General features: G+C 37.6%; 1 protein-coding gene across 15 annotated transcripts in view; it reads left to right on the top strand.

The window, feature by feature from the left end:
• The window catches only part of PPP1R12A (protein phosphatase 1 regulatory subunit 12A), a 123196-nt gene that overhangs the window by 29779 nt on the left and 74300 nt on the right, over positions 1–19117 (top strand). For all 15 annotated transcript variants that reach the window (XM_054813665.1, XM_054813670.1, XM_054813675.1 and 12 more), the window contains exon 2: positions 16966–17096. In XM_054813665.1, the coding sequence (XP_054669640.1) occupies positions 16966–17096 (131 nt within the window). The remainder of the gene's footprint in view (positions 1–16965; positions 17097–19117) is intronic.

Genomic DNA, 19117 nt, shown 5'->3' with positions numbered 1-19117 from the left:
AATTAATGTTGCCTGTGAAATCTGTACTTGGACTTAAGACGCATTAACCTTTTAATGCTCTATTATGTCATCATACCTAGATTATAGGGCCTGTATAGAGGATTTACTCTTGGGCTAGTTTAGGACATCTGATAAAAGATGCTGTTGCACGTGGGACTTCTGCTTGATCGGTGGGGGCAAAAAGAAGAAGATTGTATATGGGGTAGGAGACTGCAGGGAAGTCTGTAGAAACATTATGTGCTTGTGGCTGTAAGTGTAATGAAAGGAAGCTTTTCTTTAGATGTATGAAATGGTTTATGTCCTAAAACCTCAGTTCCATGTTATTTCAAATTGTATGGTTAAATCAGGGGATATGCCTTATGTTGACCTTTTTGTCTGTTTACCATCTGTAAAATGATAACTTTTGTGGTGGAGGTTTTATGAAAATTCTGCTTATGCACCTAAGTGGTGGTAAGTGCTGATAGGTAGAAGAAAATGAGTTTCATTTGGAACAAGATTTGAGTAATACAGCTGAACACTCAACAGTGAAGAAAAATCCATAATTTTGAATAGCTATATGTTGTGAAAGCACTGATCTTCTCATACATTGAATGAAGCAAGTTCCTTTGGCCACAGGTTAATAGAGATCATGTAGGACAGTACACAGGTCATACGCTTGTGGGGCCAGTTGCTTTGGCTTAGGCAGCATTAATTAAAGCATAACCTAGTCGTGGAATATTTGGCTGTACGGCATTACTATTGCTTATATATAGCTCTGTGCATAAATTAATATTTAATGTAAAAGTAGAGTCCTTAGAGAAGCATAAAGCTTAAGCATGTTTTGGCTAATTTAATAGTGTAAATTAAGCTGGCAGAACAGCTTTCCCCTCCAGGAATTCTTGTGGAGGTATGCACCATAGAGGAGAAAAAGCAAGCTCAAGGCAGCGAAGGTAGTCTTCTGGCATGTCAGGGAGTGGGTTTCTCTTTTCTGTTGGATATAGAGGCAATTCCTCACTGTGCACGCCTAGGTATTTGGAGCATAGCCCCTAGCCAGATGGATAGATCTTTCATGAAAATAAAGTGAGAACCAGTTTTAACAACAATTTGCATTGCAGAAGCTTTCAGTTTGCAGCATGAACGGTGAATGACTGAACAGTAGAGAAAGCCAGATGGGCCTTTGTTTGTCTGAAGTGGGGAAACTTGGAAGTCTTCCCTGTCAAACCCTACCTCTGTCCTTGCTGCTGCGCTGTCCCTGCCAGGGCCACTAAATGGTTACCTGCCAAAACTTTCCTCATGCTCAGGCAGTGTGTAGGCTTTCTCCATATAATCAAATCTCTTTCATTTTTTTGTGTTTTCCCACATGTTTACTATAGCACTTGTTCTTACGTATTTGTGGGGAAAATGCAGTCAATAAAGTCACTCGCATTGCTATGACTGACCTTGAAGCCAGTGTGCTTTTCAACCGGGCTTTCATTTTTGTGCTCTTTGATAATAATCATCTTTAACTAGCAGTCTGATGTACAAGAAGCAGACTTTAAAACATCTATGATTAATTTCATGACGACGTGCATACTGCTAAGGTCAGCTAAGCTTCTGGGTCCTTGTTATTTCTTTCAAGCTGAAAGAGTCCTGGTAAAGAGAAGGCCGGCGCATTTTCTGTCCTGGTGCAATTCAAAGATGTCAGCAATCTCTCAGAAGTTAGAAGTCAACACAAATGAGTTACTACATAATTAGAAATGTCGGTATTTACCTGTTTCTTCAGAATCCTTTCTGAGAAGGAAAGTCAGAAGTAGCTGCAGCTCCAGGTGCGACTAAGCCAATACTGTACTTTACTGCTTTGAAAGGGCGTGCTCTTGCATCTTCCTCCCACCATGCTGTTTTCTTTCCCTCCTGGTTTTTTTATTTATTTATTTCAATGGGTGGGGATGGAGAAAGGGTTGTTTCTGCCTTGCTGGTGAGTTGCATTGGCTAATAGAGAGTCTGACAAATGCTTTTGGGAGTGTGCTGTTGAGAATGAGGAGGGAGATTGGGACCTCCCTGTTTGTCAATAGTGAGCTCCTGTAGAATCATGTCCTGAGCGATTAGCAGGAGTTAGGGTTTTGCTGGTTTTATAACACTACCTCCTGCAGGGAACAGAATATTGCTTAAAACTCATCTTGAAACATAGAAATGAAAATTATCCAATAGGGATGGTATTTATTAGTACTTTGAAACATTGTAATCTCCTGAATGCCAGAGATTCTAATGCAGAATATTCAGGAGAAGGTCCAATTATTATCAGCTGGGATATTGTTTTTGTATAACTACTTAAAATCAAGTGTAGCAGGGGAAGAAGATCTTACACGCTCAATTAGAATACTTTCTTAAGTGTGTATTTTTATCAGCATTTGACTAGAAGAACTTTTACCAAAGGTATCTTCTGCTGACTTCTTAAAAGTGGTATTATGTGCTGCTAAAGACAGTGGAAGACATAAGTCGTCTTACTTTGACTCAAGGGAAAGCTTCACTGTTGATGAAATAGTGAGCATAAGTACTTAACCTTTTTAAAGAAATATTTTGATTTTCTGACAAGTTTCTTTAGTGCCTTTTCTCCTTGAAACTGATGTCTGGGCTTCCACAATCTGGCATGCAGGACTGAGAAGCTAGAGATGAACTGCTGCAGCATGTATAAGAACGTATGAATTCCTTGTGCTCTAGCAAAAGAGCAGATGACACAAGTGCTGTGCTGATTTTGACACGTATGCTGTGGGTTACAATGGCTCATCTAGGTACAGTATTTTCCTGTTGCTTGCTTTTGTGGATAAAATTGCTCTTCAAAATGGTAGTGAGAAGTGGAAGATTTAGAGGTTACTAGAGTTACTACAGGTTTACCTTTACACACAGAAGGAACTTGGTTTGTGAGGACCTAAGGCTCAGTAGATGATGCGGATAATACAGTTCTATCCTTGCCCCTTTTGTAAGCTTTTCCTGAGATATTTGCAGAGAATTTGGGGATGGCAGGCACAACCTCTTCAGGCAGTGCAAGTCGTGCCATGCAGAATCGGCAGTGACCCCAGCTGTGACTTGGAGAGTCCTTAAGTCCTGCCACCTGAGATGCTGCAGATGTACTGTCCTAGTGCTTGGAGGCAGTGATGAAGGTGGTATGGTGTGACTCGTAGTGTACAAATGTGCCAAACTGAGTCTGGAGACATTGATGGTAGTGGAGCACGTGGAGCAATTTGAAGAGGCAGCTGCTGCTTCCTTTCCTCCTGTGTCAGAATAAATATGGACCTGAGGAGTCTGGTTTGCTTTCCCCTTTAATGCCGTGAGGAGAACAGTAATGCTGGTTGCAGATGCAGTCTAGAGACAGACTTCTCAAAAACGCTTGATTTCTGCTGGCTTTTCATGCGCTGTGTGCCAAAATGATGGAGTTAGTCTTTGATACTTGGTGTGATGAGGGGCTACTATGATTAAAAAAAGAGAGAAGTCTGTTTAATTCAGGTTGGGGGGAACATGCTTAAAGATGTCCTCTGATGGAGAAGCCTGTTCAGGTTCAGCACCTACAGTGTCTTTGCTAATAAGCTTTCATGAACATTTATGAACAGTTGCCCTGCATGGAGTCAACTTTCATCTGTCAAGGCTACAAGCCTAAAAAGCCTTGGTGGACCCACGTTGGTTCAAAACTGTGTTTGCTGGTGCCCCAGGTCTTAGGAGTGTGTGTCAGTTGGTGTCCTTCAGCGTTGATCAGGCCTGGCCTCATGGTGCAAAAAAGCAGTGGTGCTGTTGGTGAAGCGAAGCAACGCTTTGAAGCAATACAACTGTGCTGGCACGGTATTGCCTTCCTGCTAATAAGCCTAATGAACCTCACTTATCTTGATATCTGTCACATGGATTTTTTTTTGGTGTGTGTTTTTTAATTCTTTTATCCAGTATGGCGGACAGGCTAACTCATTTAGGCATCTGTGTTACTACTTTGTCGTGCTGGTGTAGGGTTAACAACCCTCTGCTGTTTCCCAGGTATTTCAAGACCTGTTTAGAAAATAAATATTGGCAGACGAAGCTGCCTTAAGTTCTTGAATAGTGGCTACAGACCTGCCTAAGAATACTTGTGATTTGTATTACCAAGATCTTCTGAGTTAAATAGTGATCAGTGGGGTTTTAGCATTTTTCTTTATTACTAGTAGACTGGAAGGTGGTATATAATCCTCATTATGCAAGACAAATAGAACTTTCTGCTTCTTTCAAAACCCAAAGCAGAGGTATTTGTTCACCAGTTCTATCCTATATTATTCATATATATGCCCTATATCACTGGTAGTTTTTCTGCCATTCTTAATGTATTTAAGAAATGTCTTGGTTATTCGTGCCCCTGCCAACTGTGTTTTTTCACTGATGTTCATAGCTTTCCTTTCCAAATTTCCAAATTTCCAAATTTCTACTCTCTGTTACTTAAAGTTTATACTGATTTATACTCATTTTTTAAATTCTGATTTTATATTGAGTTTCACAGTTTTATTTGGTAAACATTTTAATTGCTGCCATTCCTTTGCTTTATCCCTACTACTGTAATTTCCTAATCAAATTGCTTTGTACAACAATAGCTTCTGGTCCATGTGATACCTATTAAAAGAAAAAATAAAGACTTGAAAATTGGCCTTTTTAAAGTGCCATGTGTTGTGTATATATAGTAGTATATACTGTTGTAGATGAGTCTATATAAATAAAGATTATTTTACTTGTTGGCTGTTGCCTTCCTGTCCTTTTTTTAGTGTAATTGGGATGTAAGCAGTTTCCTAGGAACTTGTGATTACTTGCAGTTTCTTTGTTACTCTGTTATAATGAGTTTCTAATGGGACAACTGTACCAAAGTATTTCCTGTTTAGATAGACTCAAGGGAGTCCGATGTTGAAGCTGGTACTTCTGTCGTGCTCGTTTGGGAGAGAGAAAGTTCACAAAGTGGATGTTGTTTTTACGTTTGTGGCTGGAGATGAATTGTTAGATGTCTCTGTTAAGAAGTACTCACGGCTGTTTTCTTGTGCTGGCAGAAAAATTTGGATACAGTCGAAAGACAGTTGTTGGAGGTGGGACTGGGATTGCCGCTGGGGCAGAGGAAGCACACGCAAGTGAGCGCAGGTTTCCCCTTCCTTCCAGCCAGTGAGGGTTTGCTTGGCAAGTTGCACCATGCAGCTAGCCTATTGAACATAGAGTATTCAGTTACACTGTGGCAAAACCGCCTTTTTTAGAAGTTGCAAACCATATCTGTGTAGATGAACTGCTGCATAGCTAGCCTTTGAGAGAGAGGGAGTTTGGTGTTGAATACTTTTTTTTATTCTTTATACTTGACAGAGGCTTGTAGTACATTTGATTATAATCTCCTTGTTTGTACAAACAATTTTGTTAACTGCACCAAAACATGGCAATGAATTTCATCTAAGTTATTTTGGAAGATTGTTCAGCAAATTTAGCAAAGGCACAGCATGAGTACACTCTCATTTAACTTCGAAGGGATTCCTGAAGTGCCTAGTCTGACTTGAATTTTGGCTTTAGGTGTAGTTCGAGTTGATCTTATCCTTGCAGAGGATTTATTTGAGTCTTGGTGACCTTTGTCTGTTGCAAGTACCTTATCTTTTAGGGATCACGGTGATATTTTTTTGTGCAGATTAAATGAGAAAAAAGGCTTTGGACAGGTTGTTCCAAGTGATGCTGTGTGTCTGCCTACAATGTGGAATATGAAAATATATATGGAAATTACTTGACACTGAATTTTTTAGCATTGTCTATACTTTACATCCTCCCCTGAGTAATTCCTCCAAACTTTTGGCAAAACAGAAAGCAAACCAGGTCGCAGTTTCTTTAGGTTTTATGCTGAATGTATTTCTGCAGTCAGAAATAAATTGAGCTATTTTAAAATGTAGTTTTGTATATATGTGTGTACCACAGCCAGTCTTTTCTAAAAAGGAAAATTGGAGAGCTTCTTGGTTTTTCTGTTGAAAAGTGAAGTTAAAATGCATATACGTTACTGATGGGTGTAAAACATGCGGTGCTGTCTTTAGGTGTTTAAAAAGCTAACAGGATTATCCTGGAGGTTTATTGAGGTGTCTGTGTTTTCTGCTTCGGAGCTAGGGCTGCCCTGAGGAGCAGCACTGAGGTGTTACTTCAGGTACACCTGGCAAAGGTGGTGTCTGTCCCTGCGGGGTTGTGGGGACTGGAGCTGCAGGTTTCTCACCTTGTTACCATCTGAATAGGGAAAATCTGTATTAAAAATTACAGTTTTAAGAAAGAGCAACTGTTTGGTATTTACTGTTAACAAGTTTGGTTCATTTGCTTTTGGATAATTTTACCAAAACTATTTAGTTGGTTTTTAGGCAGTCCTTGGATTTCTGCTAAAACGTTAGTCTGTCAGAGTATTCCACTTTCATTTGGAACCTGCTGACTTGCAACCTAAGTCAACTTCAAGACTTAGTAGCATTTTTCAAGAGCTGAAAATGCTTTCCAATTTATCTAGTCAATTCAGTGAATCCTAAATTTGATCACAAATTGATAAATTTACTGGGATTTATATTAGAGAAGGATAGCTTTTCCCAATCTAGGAACAGAAAGTAGGAGTAGCAATATATTCTTTCCTTATGGAAAATGATGAGAAACAATTACTTAAGTTTCCTCTTTATATGTAGTACTACCTTTCTTTAATTGGTTTTGTGTACAAAATGCAGTTTTGATTAATATATTTGCCACATTTAAGGTAATTGATTAATGTTTAAGCAATTCAAAATGCCACTTTTACTTATAATTTAATTCGTGTTTCCATCCAGGTATGACATGATTATATTAATTTTTTACATGTAAAATGTATATAAATCTAGCTGATGTATCATTTGTACTTCACATGTACTTTTTTATTCTGTTAAATTGAATTATACAAATTAGTTGTTTATTTACATAGATTCCTCTACTTAGGGAGAACAATACCAGCCTTACCAGCTTACTAAAAATATGCTTTTACTTCTAATATATTGTATAATGATGAAGATAAAACCACACATGGCAAGTGCTAATTGAATGAAGCATTCATAGGTGTGTAGTTGCAAATGTGAGTGTCCTCCTGTGTTTTTGTACCTGTAGTCTTGGTTTCTTCTGTTAAAGATGCTTTTTACTGTCAACAGTAATGTGTAGTAGGAAAGTGAGCATGCAGAAAGTCTGTCTTGGTTAGTTCTGTATGCTCTATCAACCTGTATAATTTTGTCCCTTGATAGGATGAAGGGTTATTATTGTTTTTATTAAATTCAATGTTACTACTTTTATTCTACTCAAGTTTGCCACTTCACTTGGCTAAAATTAGAAAGCGATGAAAACTTCCCCTAGATCCTGCTAAAGCAGAAGAAGATTAAGTGTCAGTTGACAAGCAGCTCACTAACCTAGCTGGTAAGGGTTCACAGCGGAGTGCTGATAGATGTGGTCAGGTTTGCTTTCTTCCAAGGCAACGCAGTTTTCCTCTCAGAAGAACTCAGAGCTGTATAGAGGTGATAGTCAGAAGCAGAGGAAAAAAGGGAAACATGGTACATGTGGTTGAAATTAAATACAAGGAACATAAATATGAACAAACCTGTTTGTTTATGTAAACAGATTCTTCTACTAAGTTTTCTTGATGTCTTTTTGTTTTACTAGATGATTGGTTAAGAGCGTGTATCAGAGGGTATCACTATGTTAGGTAGTCTAAATTGAAAAGCTGCTTTGGCACATGAACTTGTTTAGTTGTCCATATGCTAAAAGCAGATTATGTTAACTCATGAAATAATTTAAGTATTTGAAATATGCTTGGCATATTCTTAAATTTGACTGGGACAGGAATACATATACTATATGACACTGCCTTCTCCTTCTCAAATTTAATATTTACACATTGTGTGACTATGAAAATTAATCACTGTCTGCCAAAATTATAACAGTAAATGCTTAATGAAAGCATAGCTGTATAATGGCACTGTATTTTTACAGCATGAAAATCTTGTTTACTCCTCAAAAACATTTCTTTTCGACGAATAAAGACTGCTTCCGTACCTGTCATGAGGTAGACGTGGAGGGCTGTATGTCTGTGCTATTGAGCATGGTGTGTCAGCCACAGCTGTTGAAATTGCCTCAGAAAGCAAACTATGAAGGCAGAGGCCAGAAGAGTGAGAAAGCCGTTTGTGAAATGAATGAGTCTGAAATTCAGTTCTGGATTTAACTGCCAAATTCACAGATTTGGTGCTGCTGGACAAATGGCTTAAGTTTCAACAACGTGTAGCTAAAATGTGAATCTGTCATATGTAATTTGTACGTACCTACCAGCCTAAGCCTTCAGGGTTCAAGACAGCTTGTGAATTTGTACATTGTACTAGCTTTAATACCATGCTGTCAGTCAGATCTTCATTCCTCTGTTTTGTTCAGTAAACTCATGCTGTTTCACCTGCAGTGTGATTATAAAGCTGACTAAGAAACCTGAATCTACATTTAAAAGCAAGTGTTGTTGTTCCACATAATGTACTAGTTTTGTTTTCAAATTGAAAGAAACCAGAAGGAGCAGCAGAAGTTGTTTCTCAGATGCTTAATACCACAAGTTTAAGGGAGAGTCTCATTTGTGTGAAGTTTAGGCAAAGGTTGCTTCACAGAGTCCTTCGTGCCCAGTATCTTCACCAACTTCATGTCAATATATTGAGCCAGGAGAAAAAAGGGCATTCAGGCAAATAGATCTACTCCAGTATCAGTATTTTAGTCTTTCAATGCTGTTGGGTTTGATCTCTTCTAAAATAATTCTGTAAGGGCTAACATTTTTTATCCCATGACATCTCATTTTTCCAGGATTGTTTGAGTTTTTGTGGCAGATTTTTTCCACGTTTTTTTTTTTGGCAGATTGTCTTGAGATTTTTCTTTGAGTTAAAATAAATGAATACCATTAAAGTTTAATACTAAACATTTCATATGGTAGTTTTAATTAAGAGCTAACTTTTAAGATAACTTTTCAAGTTATGTGAAAATAGATTTGCACGCAGCTAAAAAGGAAAAACATTTATTTGAAGGTAGATTTGCGTGTAATACTAGGTGGCCTGGAATAGTTGAGTTTTGGGTGGTTTTTTCAACAAAAACAGGAAAGCAGGCATTAGACTGGGTTGTTCTGTCCATATAATGTCTGTCAGAGCGTGTCTTGATCCATTGCTGGGATTGCTAACAGGAATGGTAGCATCTCTGGTTATAGTAAATAACATGTTATGGCCAACTATACTCTTCCCCTTTTTTATCTCAGCAGGCGGTTAGAGAACAAGAATAATTCTATCTACTTGAAACATGCTAAAACCACTTAAATATATGTATTCTATTACAGTTCTGATTAAGAACTATGATTAAGCATTCATTAGAGTTTAAATAGTGGGAAGTCCCTATGAAATGAGTTTTATAACACGCAGATTATAGCAGTCTCAACAGTGATAGATTTTGGTGTTTTTCATGAATTGTGCCCTTAATTAAATTTACAGGCTTAACTATAAATTACAAACTAGCAAAGCTTAAGGGCAGGTAATTAATTTAGTAGTTCAGTGTAACAGAGAAAACAAGGCAAAATTGCAGCATAGAAATTACATTATGGTCTTACTGAATATTTGAGCTAAACAATTATCAGCTTCATGTAGCTCCTGGTTTTTTCCACCTCTTGGAGCTGAAATAAAATCGAAGTCAGCTTCTATTGGGCTATACTCATCCATATGACAAGATGTTTACATGAAGTGGAATTAATAGCAAGAGAAGTTTGAGTTCTGGAATGATTTGTCTATTTTTGTCAAAGTTTGACAGCTCTGCAGCATTCGAATTAAGTAATGATGGTTAATGGATGCTTGGTTTCAATAGTCTCTGCGTGCCTTCCCCGTGAGACTTGAATGGACATGAAACATTGCATCAGCCTCAAGTAGTGTTTTCTCCTTAGGAGAAAGTGTCTTGCCCACCTGCTTTTGCAGGTGCCTAAAAGGATCTGCATTTTCTACACTAAGAAGTGAAATGTTTCCAAGAAATTTCTCCAGAGAAAAGTTTGCTGCCCTGCAGTGGGGGAAAGGGTTTGACATTGAAATTTATGCCAAGATTGACTCATATTATGGGATGAGAGAAATACAAACAGTAAACTTGAAACTGCCGGAACTTGCAGAAGCAATGAAATGCTCTTGAAATGATTTGTTAATTTGAGTTATGGGATATGGCAACTATGATTTTAACAGTTTTGTATGGACTGTCTCTCCAGGATTTTAAGTAGTAGGCTGTTCTTAACTGAAAATACCACACACATGCATCATACACACAGTATTTACAAACAAGTTAAAATAAAGCTAGTGTAGCAAAAGGGAAATATTACTAGTTTATCAAGAATATTTGCACAGTAAAATGTTCCATTTTTACCATTATGTATTCTTTTAAAATGTAGACTATTCAGTCCTAAAACTACATTTTTTTTTTAGGAGATATCCAGTATTACCCAAGCTCTCTGAAAAATGGAAGCTGTGACTTGTGGGTTGGCTAAATGAACAGTGGAAAGATTATACTTAATTTCATAATTGAGCAACATTTGTCATTTGTAACACCAGATTAGCGCCCGAAGTTCTGTTACGACACCAAAACTGTCCTGTTTCTTACCACAAACACGAACATCCACAGCAGCCTTTCCGCCCTGTATGTACTATATTAAAAAGAATACTCAGCAAATGTAAAATACATGCTTTTATAGTGATTCCTTAAATAGTAAATAAAAGTAATTAACACTAATATTTCATGACCTAATTTTTTGGTCATTCTTATTGCCCTTTATCCTGGAAGTGTTCCCAAATATTCAGTGAGTCTTAGGACATTGTCATTACTAATATTAGACTCTGAAGATGTTATACTTTGTACAAAAACATTGAATTAATGACCTACGAACAAATTTAAGGTGCAAAAAATATTCTTCCTTTGTTCTAGTGGCTGTAAGTGCCAGGTTACCTGGAATCTGTAGCTTGGAAGTTAGATATGGTTTATGTTTTCATTTCGTACACCGTACTGTCACGTCACGTGTTTGTGCTGCTTTCTTAACTAATGTACAGCATCAGTATGTGACCTACTGAAAGTGGAAAGTGTTGCCCAAGCTTGCTTTGGATCTTTTGACCAAATTTCTTTTAATACCTTCTCATTTAGTGTTTTTTTGAAAGAAAAACATAAAATTAAGAATTGCAATATGTAAGCTTATTCTTTTTTTTTTTTTTTCTTCCCCAAAGAGAGTGAAGATGAGCAGAAGATGTTCTTAAACAGTGTGACTAGTGAACTGTGATGCCCTCTATCCTAACAAAACCTTTCCTCATGAGGGCAAAAATCATTACAGACTGAGACTGGTGTTCAGACTGCAGGGATTACCTGGCAGTGCGGAGCTCTCTGGAGGGCCAGTGAGAGGACCCAGGTAGAAGTGGTAACTGTTGAATTCACGCTGTCAGCTGCTCTGTGGCAGCATTATTTCAGAGGACTCTAACCACCTTTTCATGACAAGTAGTGAATTTAATTCTCTTCAACCTCTATTCCTGTCTCAATGTCAGTTGAAATTGCTGAGGGAGGGAGGACAGCCAGGTAGACAGAGCGAGGAATGTGATTTCCTGAGGAAGTCTGTACAAACAAGAAAGTAGGCTAAAATGTGTTGTAAATTTAAAAGTGAGAGTGGTAGAAGTGGTTGCAAATTTAGAAATGTGTCCTTTGAAAAGTGTCAGTTTGAAACAAGAAGCTTTAGCACATGGTTTGTAATGGGTGAAATTTCGCAGTAAAACAGAATTTTGTTTCTCTGATAGTGGAATTAGGACATGAAGATGAATTTCAGAACAAGGCTTCTTCTCTGAATATAAAAAACATTTTAGTATAATCAAAGCAAATAATTCTGCCTTACTCAGATAAAGATAATAGTGTATTGCCTTCCTTTTCTTATTTTACTTCATTTTAAATTCTAATTGCTTTTCTGATCCACTTTAGAGCCAGTTCAGCAAAGCCTGTCGGCATAGCTATAAGGGTGTGGTATGTGATGGCAAAGGGAACAAGCAATCCAGGTTGAGGAGAACAGGAACCACTTTTAACCAGCTCTGCTGCTAGGCGTGGATGCCCTCTCTTAACTTGATTCTCAGGTACATTAACAAAGATGTTAATGTCCTGTGTAGTTCCTTTGGACTCACTGGACTTGGTTCACTGGATAAATCAAAGGAAGGGATAAACTGTTCTCCAGGCCACTGCATGAGGTCTTATTTCCAGCATTCCCACAGGAATTCAAAATGGTTGTTTGGCTTGTTTTATCCCTTTAAGTTTAATGTATTATTCCCTGTTCATATTTTTTACTTTTTTCTGTACTAAGAGTAAATAAGGAAAAATGAAATGTGATGACAGAAGTTAAATATAAAATGTTTATTTTTTGCTATTAGAGGCAAAGTATCTTAACTTGTGGAACAGATCAGGATACTAATCAGATAACAGTAAACGGACGGTTTTAATCTCTTTCTAGAAAATATTGGTAAAAAAAATCGCACATCTAAACCTCATTAGATGGCATGACCTTACTAGATTTCATCATTGATTAAAAACATTAAAAATTGTAGTCCAATGTAAATACATACTACATAGCTTTGCTGCATGTATATGAGACAGTAGTCTAACTGATGGATTGCCTCTTTCCCTACAAGATTTCTGATTTAAAAAAAAAAAAATACCTGTTTTTCCTGTCTTTTTGGGGAGGAGTACTGTCTGCTGAATTCTTTGGGTGGTTACTCACTGAGGGCCAAGCACTCTAGATATCTCTTTTAAAGCTATCTATTTTTAAGGTTACTTACTAACTTAGGTCTACCCTTCACCTATATACTTAACACCTGATAGTAACCAGAGCCAGCTAGATCACACACCACTTGCACTGGGATACGAAGTCATGGTGAATACAGTTAAAACCTAGCATGTTCAGCAGGCATCTGATTATGATCAGGAAGTATTTCTGGGAAAAGTTTAAAATGTTGTTTGACTTAACATAGGCATGTTGTTTCCAGGACATGTTGGACTTACCTAGGGTTGGTCTGTGTGGGAGCCAGGCGCTGTTGATCTTTGCTGGTCTTTGCAGTCTAGGTTTCAGGTTGTTGTACAAATAGAAAGCGGTTTTCTTTCCTGGACCTTAATATACTTCCTTTGAGATTTCATCTCTGTTCTTATCAGAAAAGGTAAGCAGACTTGGTATTATCAGCTTTGTTTTGCTTCCTTTATGACTAATTAGCCTAGTTTCTAAATTAGTTCCCAAAGGAAACGAGGTTTATATGATTGCACTGTCCAGCTGTTATGTTTGGGGCCCATTGGCTAACTTCCATCAAATTTGGCAGGGTAATGAGTGCTTCATGCAGAAATGCTGCCTTTCTACCGGTTTGTGGAGGCTGGGAACGGGTTTTAGAGACAGAACGAGTGCATGGGATGAAGGGAATCTTGGAGCGTGAGCTCCCATGATCTCCTTGCCCCAGGACCTGGCTGGTGTGTGTGCTCTGCAGATGTGGTAGGTAGCAAGCACTTGGAAAGACCTTTAGGACAACCACCAAGTTTCACCAAGTGGTAACTGAGGCTCTAGGTGGGAATTAAGGTCCGCGAAGGGAGAGACTGGGAATGGGGAAATAAATGCCAAGAACTGAGATTAATCCTAGCTGGAAGGATTGTAGCAAACATGGAAGAGGAAGGCCTGTGGCTGTCTGTCCTCTGTGCAGAGACTGGGACAGAAGTCATCATGGGAATTTATCTATTTGAGTCACTGTAACATCAGCGGAACTCTTGTTATTTACATCTTGCGTGTACGATGCTTTTTCCTTTGTAATAACTTCCAGGTTGAGATCTAGAAGGGCAGACTTTTTGGAGGCTGTTGCTTTAAGTTTATCATACTGTTCTGACAAGCTTTCCTTTTGGGGTTCAGATGTCAGTCTTTAGCAACAGAGGCACTTCTGGCACTTGATAAATATCGCTTTTAGAAGTGACTACAAAGATAGCACAATGACAAGCGGAGTAGAAATGGAAAAACGTTGAGATAAAATTTCTTTTATAACATTTGTTTCTTGGCTTTCCGACTTAAGGTACCTGCTGATAGGCAGAGGTGTCTTTCATAAGGAAAGTGCTGAGAGTGACAGGGTCCATCAAACACATGCCTGCGGAGCTGTTACGGGGAAAAAGGGGACAAGAAGAAACAGGATGTATTATATATGTGTTCTTTAGCAGTAGGATCAATTGCATTTGCTTGTCTTCACCTTAAGATAGGTAATAACCTTCTTGGAGGCCACAGTGGGTTTTCTGTAAAATATTTCAGGTACAAGGCTTATTTTTAAGTATTCTGTGTTTAAAGAAACTCAAAGGTCATATTTTTAAAATTATACAACTGTCTTCCCTTTCATCAACTTCAGCTTCTGTGGCTCCTGTTGTTACATAATAAAATTGTTAGAACAGTTGTTCAGATTGTATAATAAGTTATGAGGAACATTATTTAAACCTCACAAACGTGATCACTAGTAATGCCAGTACTCTTCCATTTGCATATGCAAGTAAATTCTTTTATTATCTTAATAGTTACTCTTTTATCATCCTAATATGTATAATCTCACAGATTGTTTATCTTTGCTTGTCATGAATGTGCAATCTCTGATAATACACGAGAAGTGTATTTGAGCTCTCCTGATTCTTGCCATGTATGGCACAATAAACTGCCCAAATTTGGTCAAATATTTTTAGCCACTTAGTCATATGTCTTTTAATGTGCTGCATATGTAAGCTTTTGATTCACTTAGCAACGGTATTTTTATGAGTATGTCTTGCCAGTTTTTCTTATGTATACTTGAAAAATGGGCAAGGATTGTTCTGTGTTGGGTTGTGTCACAACCAGATGGTCTGGCTTTTTTTTTTTAATAGTGCTAATCAATTTTAAGAGATCCTTTTTTCACACATTATGAATTTTAGAGGATTTTAAGATTCACGAGTATGCAGCATATTGAAATGTAATATTAAAATATCTGTATTTTAAAATGCTTAGGCGGTTTCAAAGTTTTCTGATAGAAATTTATTTTCCTTATAATAAACTGGTGAATGTTACGACATACATAAGATCTCAATGGTCAGGCAAATTGGATATCCAGGAGAACTGGATATATAGCATGTGTGAAATATTGGGTAGGTTAATGTTTCTGTTAAGTGTAAATATCTGTGTTTTTTGAATTTGTTTTCCTCCTGAGCTGAGTTATGTTGTCTTGCATTTAGTTCCTTTTCATTTAAGTAACAAAATGCCTTGCAAAGAGAGCAGATTTTTTCCTCTCAGAGCTTGTTACTAGCATATAAGCATTGTACATTGATGATAAGTGGAAGAAATTGAAAACAATATGCTTGAGGAATTTGTATTCTTTATTGTTGGAGTATGTTCATAAATTACTTTATTGAAAGAATTGCTGATTTTAAAGATGGATATGACTAAAAAGATAATTGAAAAAAATCCTTTAGGAAGAAAGCATTCAAGAATACCTGAAAAGGTAGGAAGATTTAGGAATGATTTCACTCAAGAATGTGGTTTTGTTTTTAACTGAAAAATAATGCAAGCAGTGTACTGCAGTCTAGTTGCAAGTTTATGGATTGCCAAGTCCAGATGAGACTTGTTGTTTAAACAGTTCCGCTTTACATTCTAAACAAAGCCTTAAGTTCCTACCTAGCTGAAGCAAATGGGGTCAAAGAGGGATAATTTGTTGCTGTTTTTGTTTGGCTGGTTAAATGGGGCAGCAACACATCTCCCACACAGTGTAGCTGTTGCCTCAGTGCTGCAGAATGGAGGAAAGCTTTGGGATTCATCTTGGAAGGCACAGTAGCTTAAATAAGGGAATCTGAGGGTTTTTTCTGTAATAAAGCAGTATCTAATTTTCAGTCTTTATTGCTGTAGAAGTAATCTGAAAAATAAAATTTAAACCTTAATTGCATTTAATTAGAGGCATAATTCTCTAGAAGGATTTAGGAGCCCAGCAGTAAAAGTTCTCATTTCAGCCTTCTGGTTATGTAGTATTGTTGATTTATTAAGCTAAAAAATTAATACCAGTCTTGTGGGGTCTAGCTGTTTTTGAGTCCTTACTGTCCTGAAATGCAGAGGGACTTTTCTCTCTGTTGCTCTGCCCTTTTAAGGGCAGCAGTATGGAAGTTGGCAAGAAAACTCACTGAGCACCCTGTGAGAAAAATACTCAAACACAGAGAAGAAAGGCAAAATAGGAGCCAGTCAAGATGGAGATCTGGAGAACGGCAGTAGTTCTGCATCTGGGCAATGCTGTTTGCTTGGTAATTAAGAGATGTGCACAAATGATAATACTTGTGCAATGTGCCAAATTGATACTTGAGTTTATAAACAGCAGTGATTAACAGACTGTTAAAAGATGTATGGTGGTGTAGAATATGCTGCAGTAGAAAACAGCAGGAGGGTGTTGAAATTCAACGTAGCATCCCCTTCCATACTTCTCAGTCGCAACTGCATTATAATTGAAACCATGTTATGGTATTGTTTTCCAAACTGCTCCCCATCTCTTGGTCACAATTCTACTTCATGGTGTAGCTGGTTTTTTTCAACTGTAATAGCCCCTTGAGTGGCTGAGCTGGGCCTGGGATGGAGCGAGGGCCTGGGGACATTTTAAAGGGAACCGCTTTGTGCTGAAGAACAAGGTTGCAGTGGGGATTGTAAATGGCTTCTCAGAAAACGGGAACAAATTTACCTGAGGAAATCATATTTGTTGGTTTTGTTAAACTCTGTTTGAATTCATTTATTTATTTTTTTACAAATCTGTAACACCTGCTGCTTTTCTCTCAAATTCTTCCTGTCAAACCCCAACAAATAAACCCTACTCCCTCATCAGACCTGAAAATACTTACCTTTTGTCCTGAAGATGTTGCTTAAAGATGCACAGTATTGTAGAACAGCTTTAATATGAACTTATTTCTTAAATCTTTCTTTCTTTATAGGCTTGTATAGATGATAACGTAGATATGGTGAAATTTCTGGTGGAAAATGGAGCAAATATTAATCAACCAGATAATGAAGGCTGGATACCTCTACATGCAGCTGCTTCCTGTGGATATCTTGATATAGCAGAGTAAGACTTTTTCCTTTATTTTTGAAATAGACGTATTTTGCTAATACATTGCTAGAGGGGCGCTAGAAGCAGATGGCATTCATAAATTGTCTTTCTGGTTGCCTCTGGGACATGTAGTGAGAGAGGATGCTTTTATATTGTGTGTTGGTTGTGAAGTATGCTGTGTGCATAACCATGCATTGTATTTTCTCTTTCTGGCTTTCTTACATTGTATCTTAGGTAGCTGTAAGTTGTAAACATTTAAGACTGTTCATGACTGTCAAATGATTTTTTAAAATTATTTTCTTCTTTAGAAAGGTTGTTATGGGAGGAGGCAGTGAGAGAAAATTCAAATTTACATATTATTAGTAGCCTGAAACATTATCCCGGGATAAGTCTACGTGTAGGAGATTAATTTTGCAATGGTATTTCCAGTCTGAAAACTTTTGTTTTTCAGGTGTGGTATGAAGTGGTGACTTTTGCTAATTATTTTGGTTTTGGAGCGAAGTCTTTCAGTTGAAGTTAGATGCCTGTTACGGTATTAGTTAAAGCTTAGTACTAAATTCCAGGAGTGGTTTTGTTGTTATTCTTGAAGCCTGTTGAGGGCCACTGAAGGATATGCTAAAATCAACTTTTTCCAGAGGTTGTCTGTTTTAACCTGAAGTAATGACTGATTTGAGAAAATGCATGGCATATGTTTTTCAGCACACTGTTCTTGTAGTAAAGAAGGTAATAGTGTCTTTCTAAAGACTCTTTGGGTAAACACAAGCTTAATTAATTCTGCTAAACTCAGTGTGATGTCTGATCCAACGTAAGACTTGGATAAGATATAAAGTAGTATTTTATCATGTAATTATGTTACTGTACTTACTACAGTGGCAAAAGATGGAAATTGTAAGTTGAGATCGTTTATTGATCAGTTCTGTGAGTTTGAGAGGTTTAGTTGCCTCAATCTTATGGGAAAGGAAAAATTCTGGAGACACTTGTATGTCATTTTCACTGGGAAAATTTTTTTTTTTGGGTGTTCATAGAGTGAAGTGCTTTGTATATCCTTTTTATAACTGGGACACTGCGTGACTGCTAACTTCTGTAATCTGCCTTTCTACACTATGCAGATGTTTGATGCTGTAATCTCCCTTGCATGCATGCTGGAAGCGTTTACTTGTTGCCTATTCTATGACAAGAATTTCCCTACAAAGTGAGATAATATAAGCTTTTCTTCAGTTTAGTGGTGGTAAAACACCTGCCTTTTTTCCCCAATAGGAAAAAGTTGAATAAATGTTCTTGGTTTGGCATTACGGCCTCATGTAGGCAGATGTTCAGGGAAGAAAGAGCGATGTCCCTTGTCCACAAGACAGTTTTTCACTATTGACTTGAGTATCTGAAATCTTTAATATTGCTGAAGACTGTTACCCATTTTTTATTCTCTCAGACTGGGACAGGACCTGTCTGCGTATTTTCTATATGATTGGAATATAGTCCTGTGGCATATGGGACATCTAAGCTGTTAGAAGCAGTGTTTTTAAGGTGCAAGGAGTTTTGAAGATAAGCTGTTGAAATAAATTTCCACACACAGCTGAGAAGGATAACCTGATCTGAGTGGAGCAATATTTACATCTGATGAGGCCCGTAGAGTTTATGTTTTCTTCAAACTGCTTCTCCAGGAGCTCAGCTTCAAATGATTTACAAATCTGACAGCAGAATTTGCAGCTGCAGCAAAACTGGGGGAAGACAAAAGGATGATAAAATAAATTACCAGAGGTTAGACATTTGATCTTTATTTGGCCCATAGTACCTGCTGAGTCCACCATCTGCTTTAGTGAGGATGCATCTTTCTTGGGAAGCGTGAGAATGTGTGTGTGTTTGTAGCTGTGGCTGAATCTGGTATGTTTCATTTTTAGCTCATTTCCTGGTTCATGGAAGGGAGCTTTTAATTTGGGTAAATTACAGAGCTGATATATATATATTTCTGACAAGATTACAGCTAATAGCTTGTCATCTTTCTGTCCTATATGATATGGACTAGCATTTTTGAAGAGAAC

Source organism: Grus americana, chromosome 1 (genome assembly GCF_028858705.1).
Source record: "Grus americana isolate bGruAme1 chromosome 1, bGruAme1.mat, whole genome shotgun sequence".
Taxonomy (NCBI): Eukaryota; Metazoa; Chordata; class Aves; order Gruiformes; family Gruidae; genus Grus; species Grus americana.
Note: the sequence above shows the minus strand (reverse complement) of the source record. Positions and strands in the feature narration are given on the sequence as shown.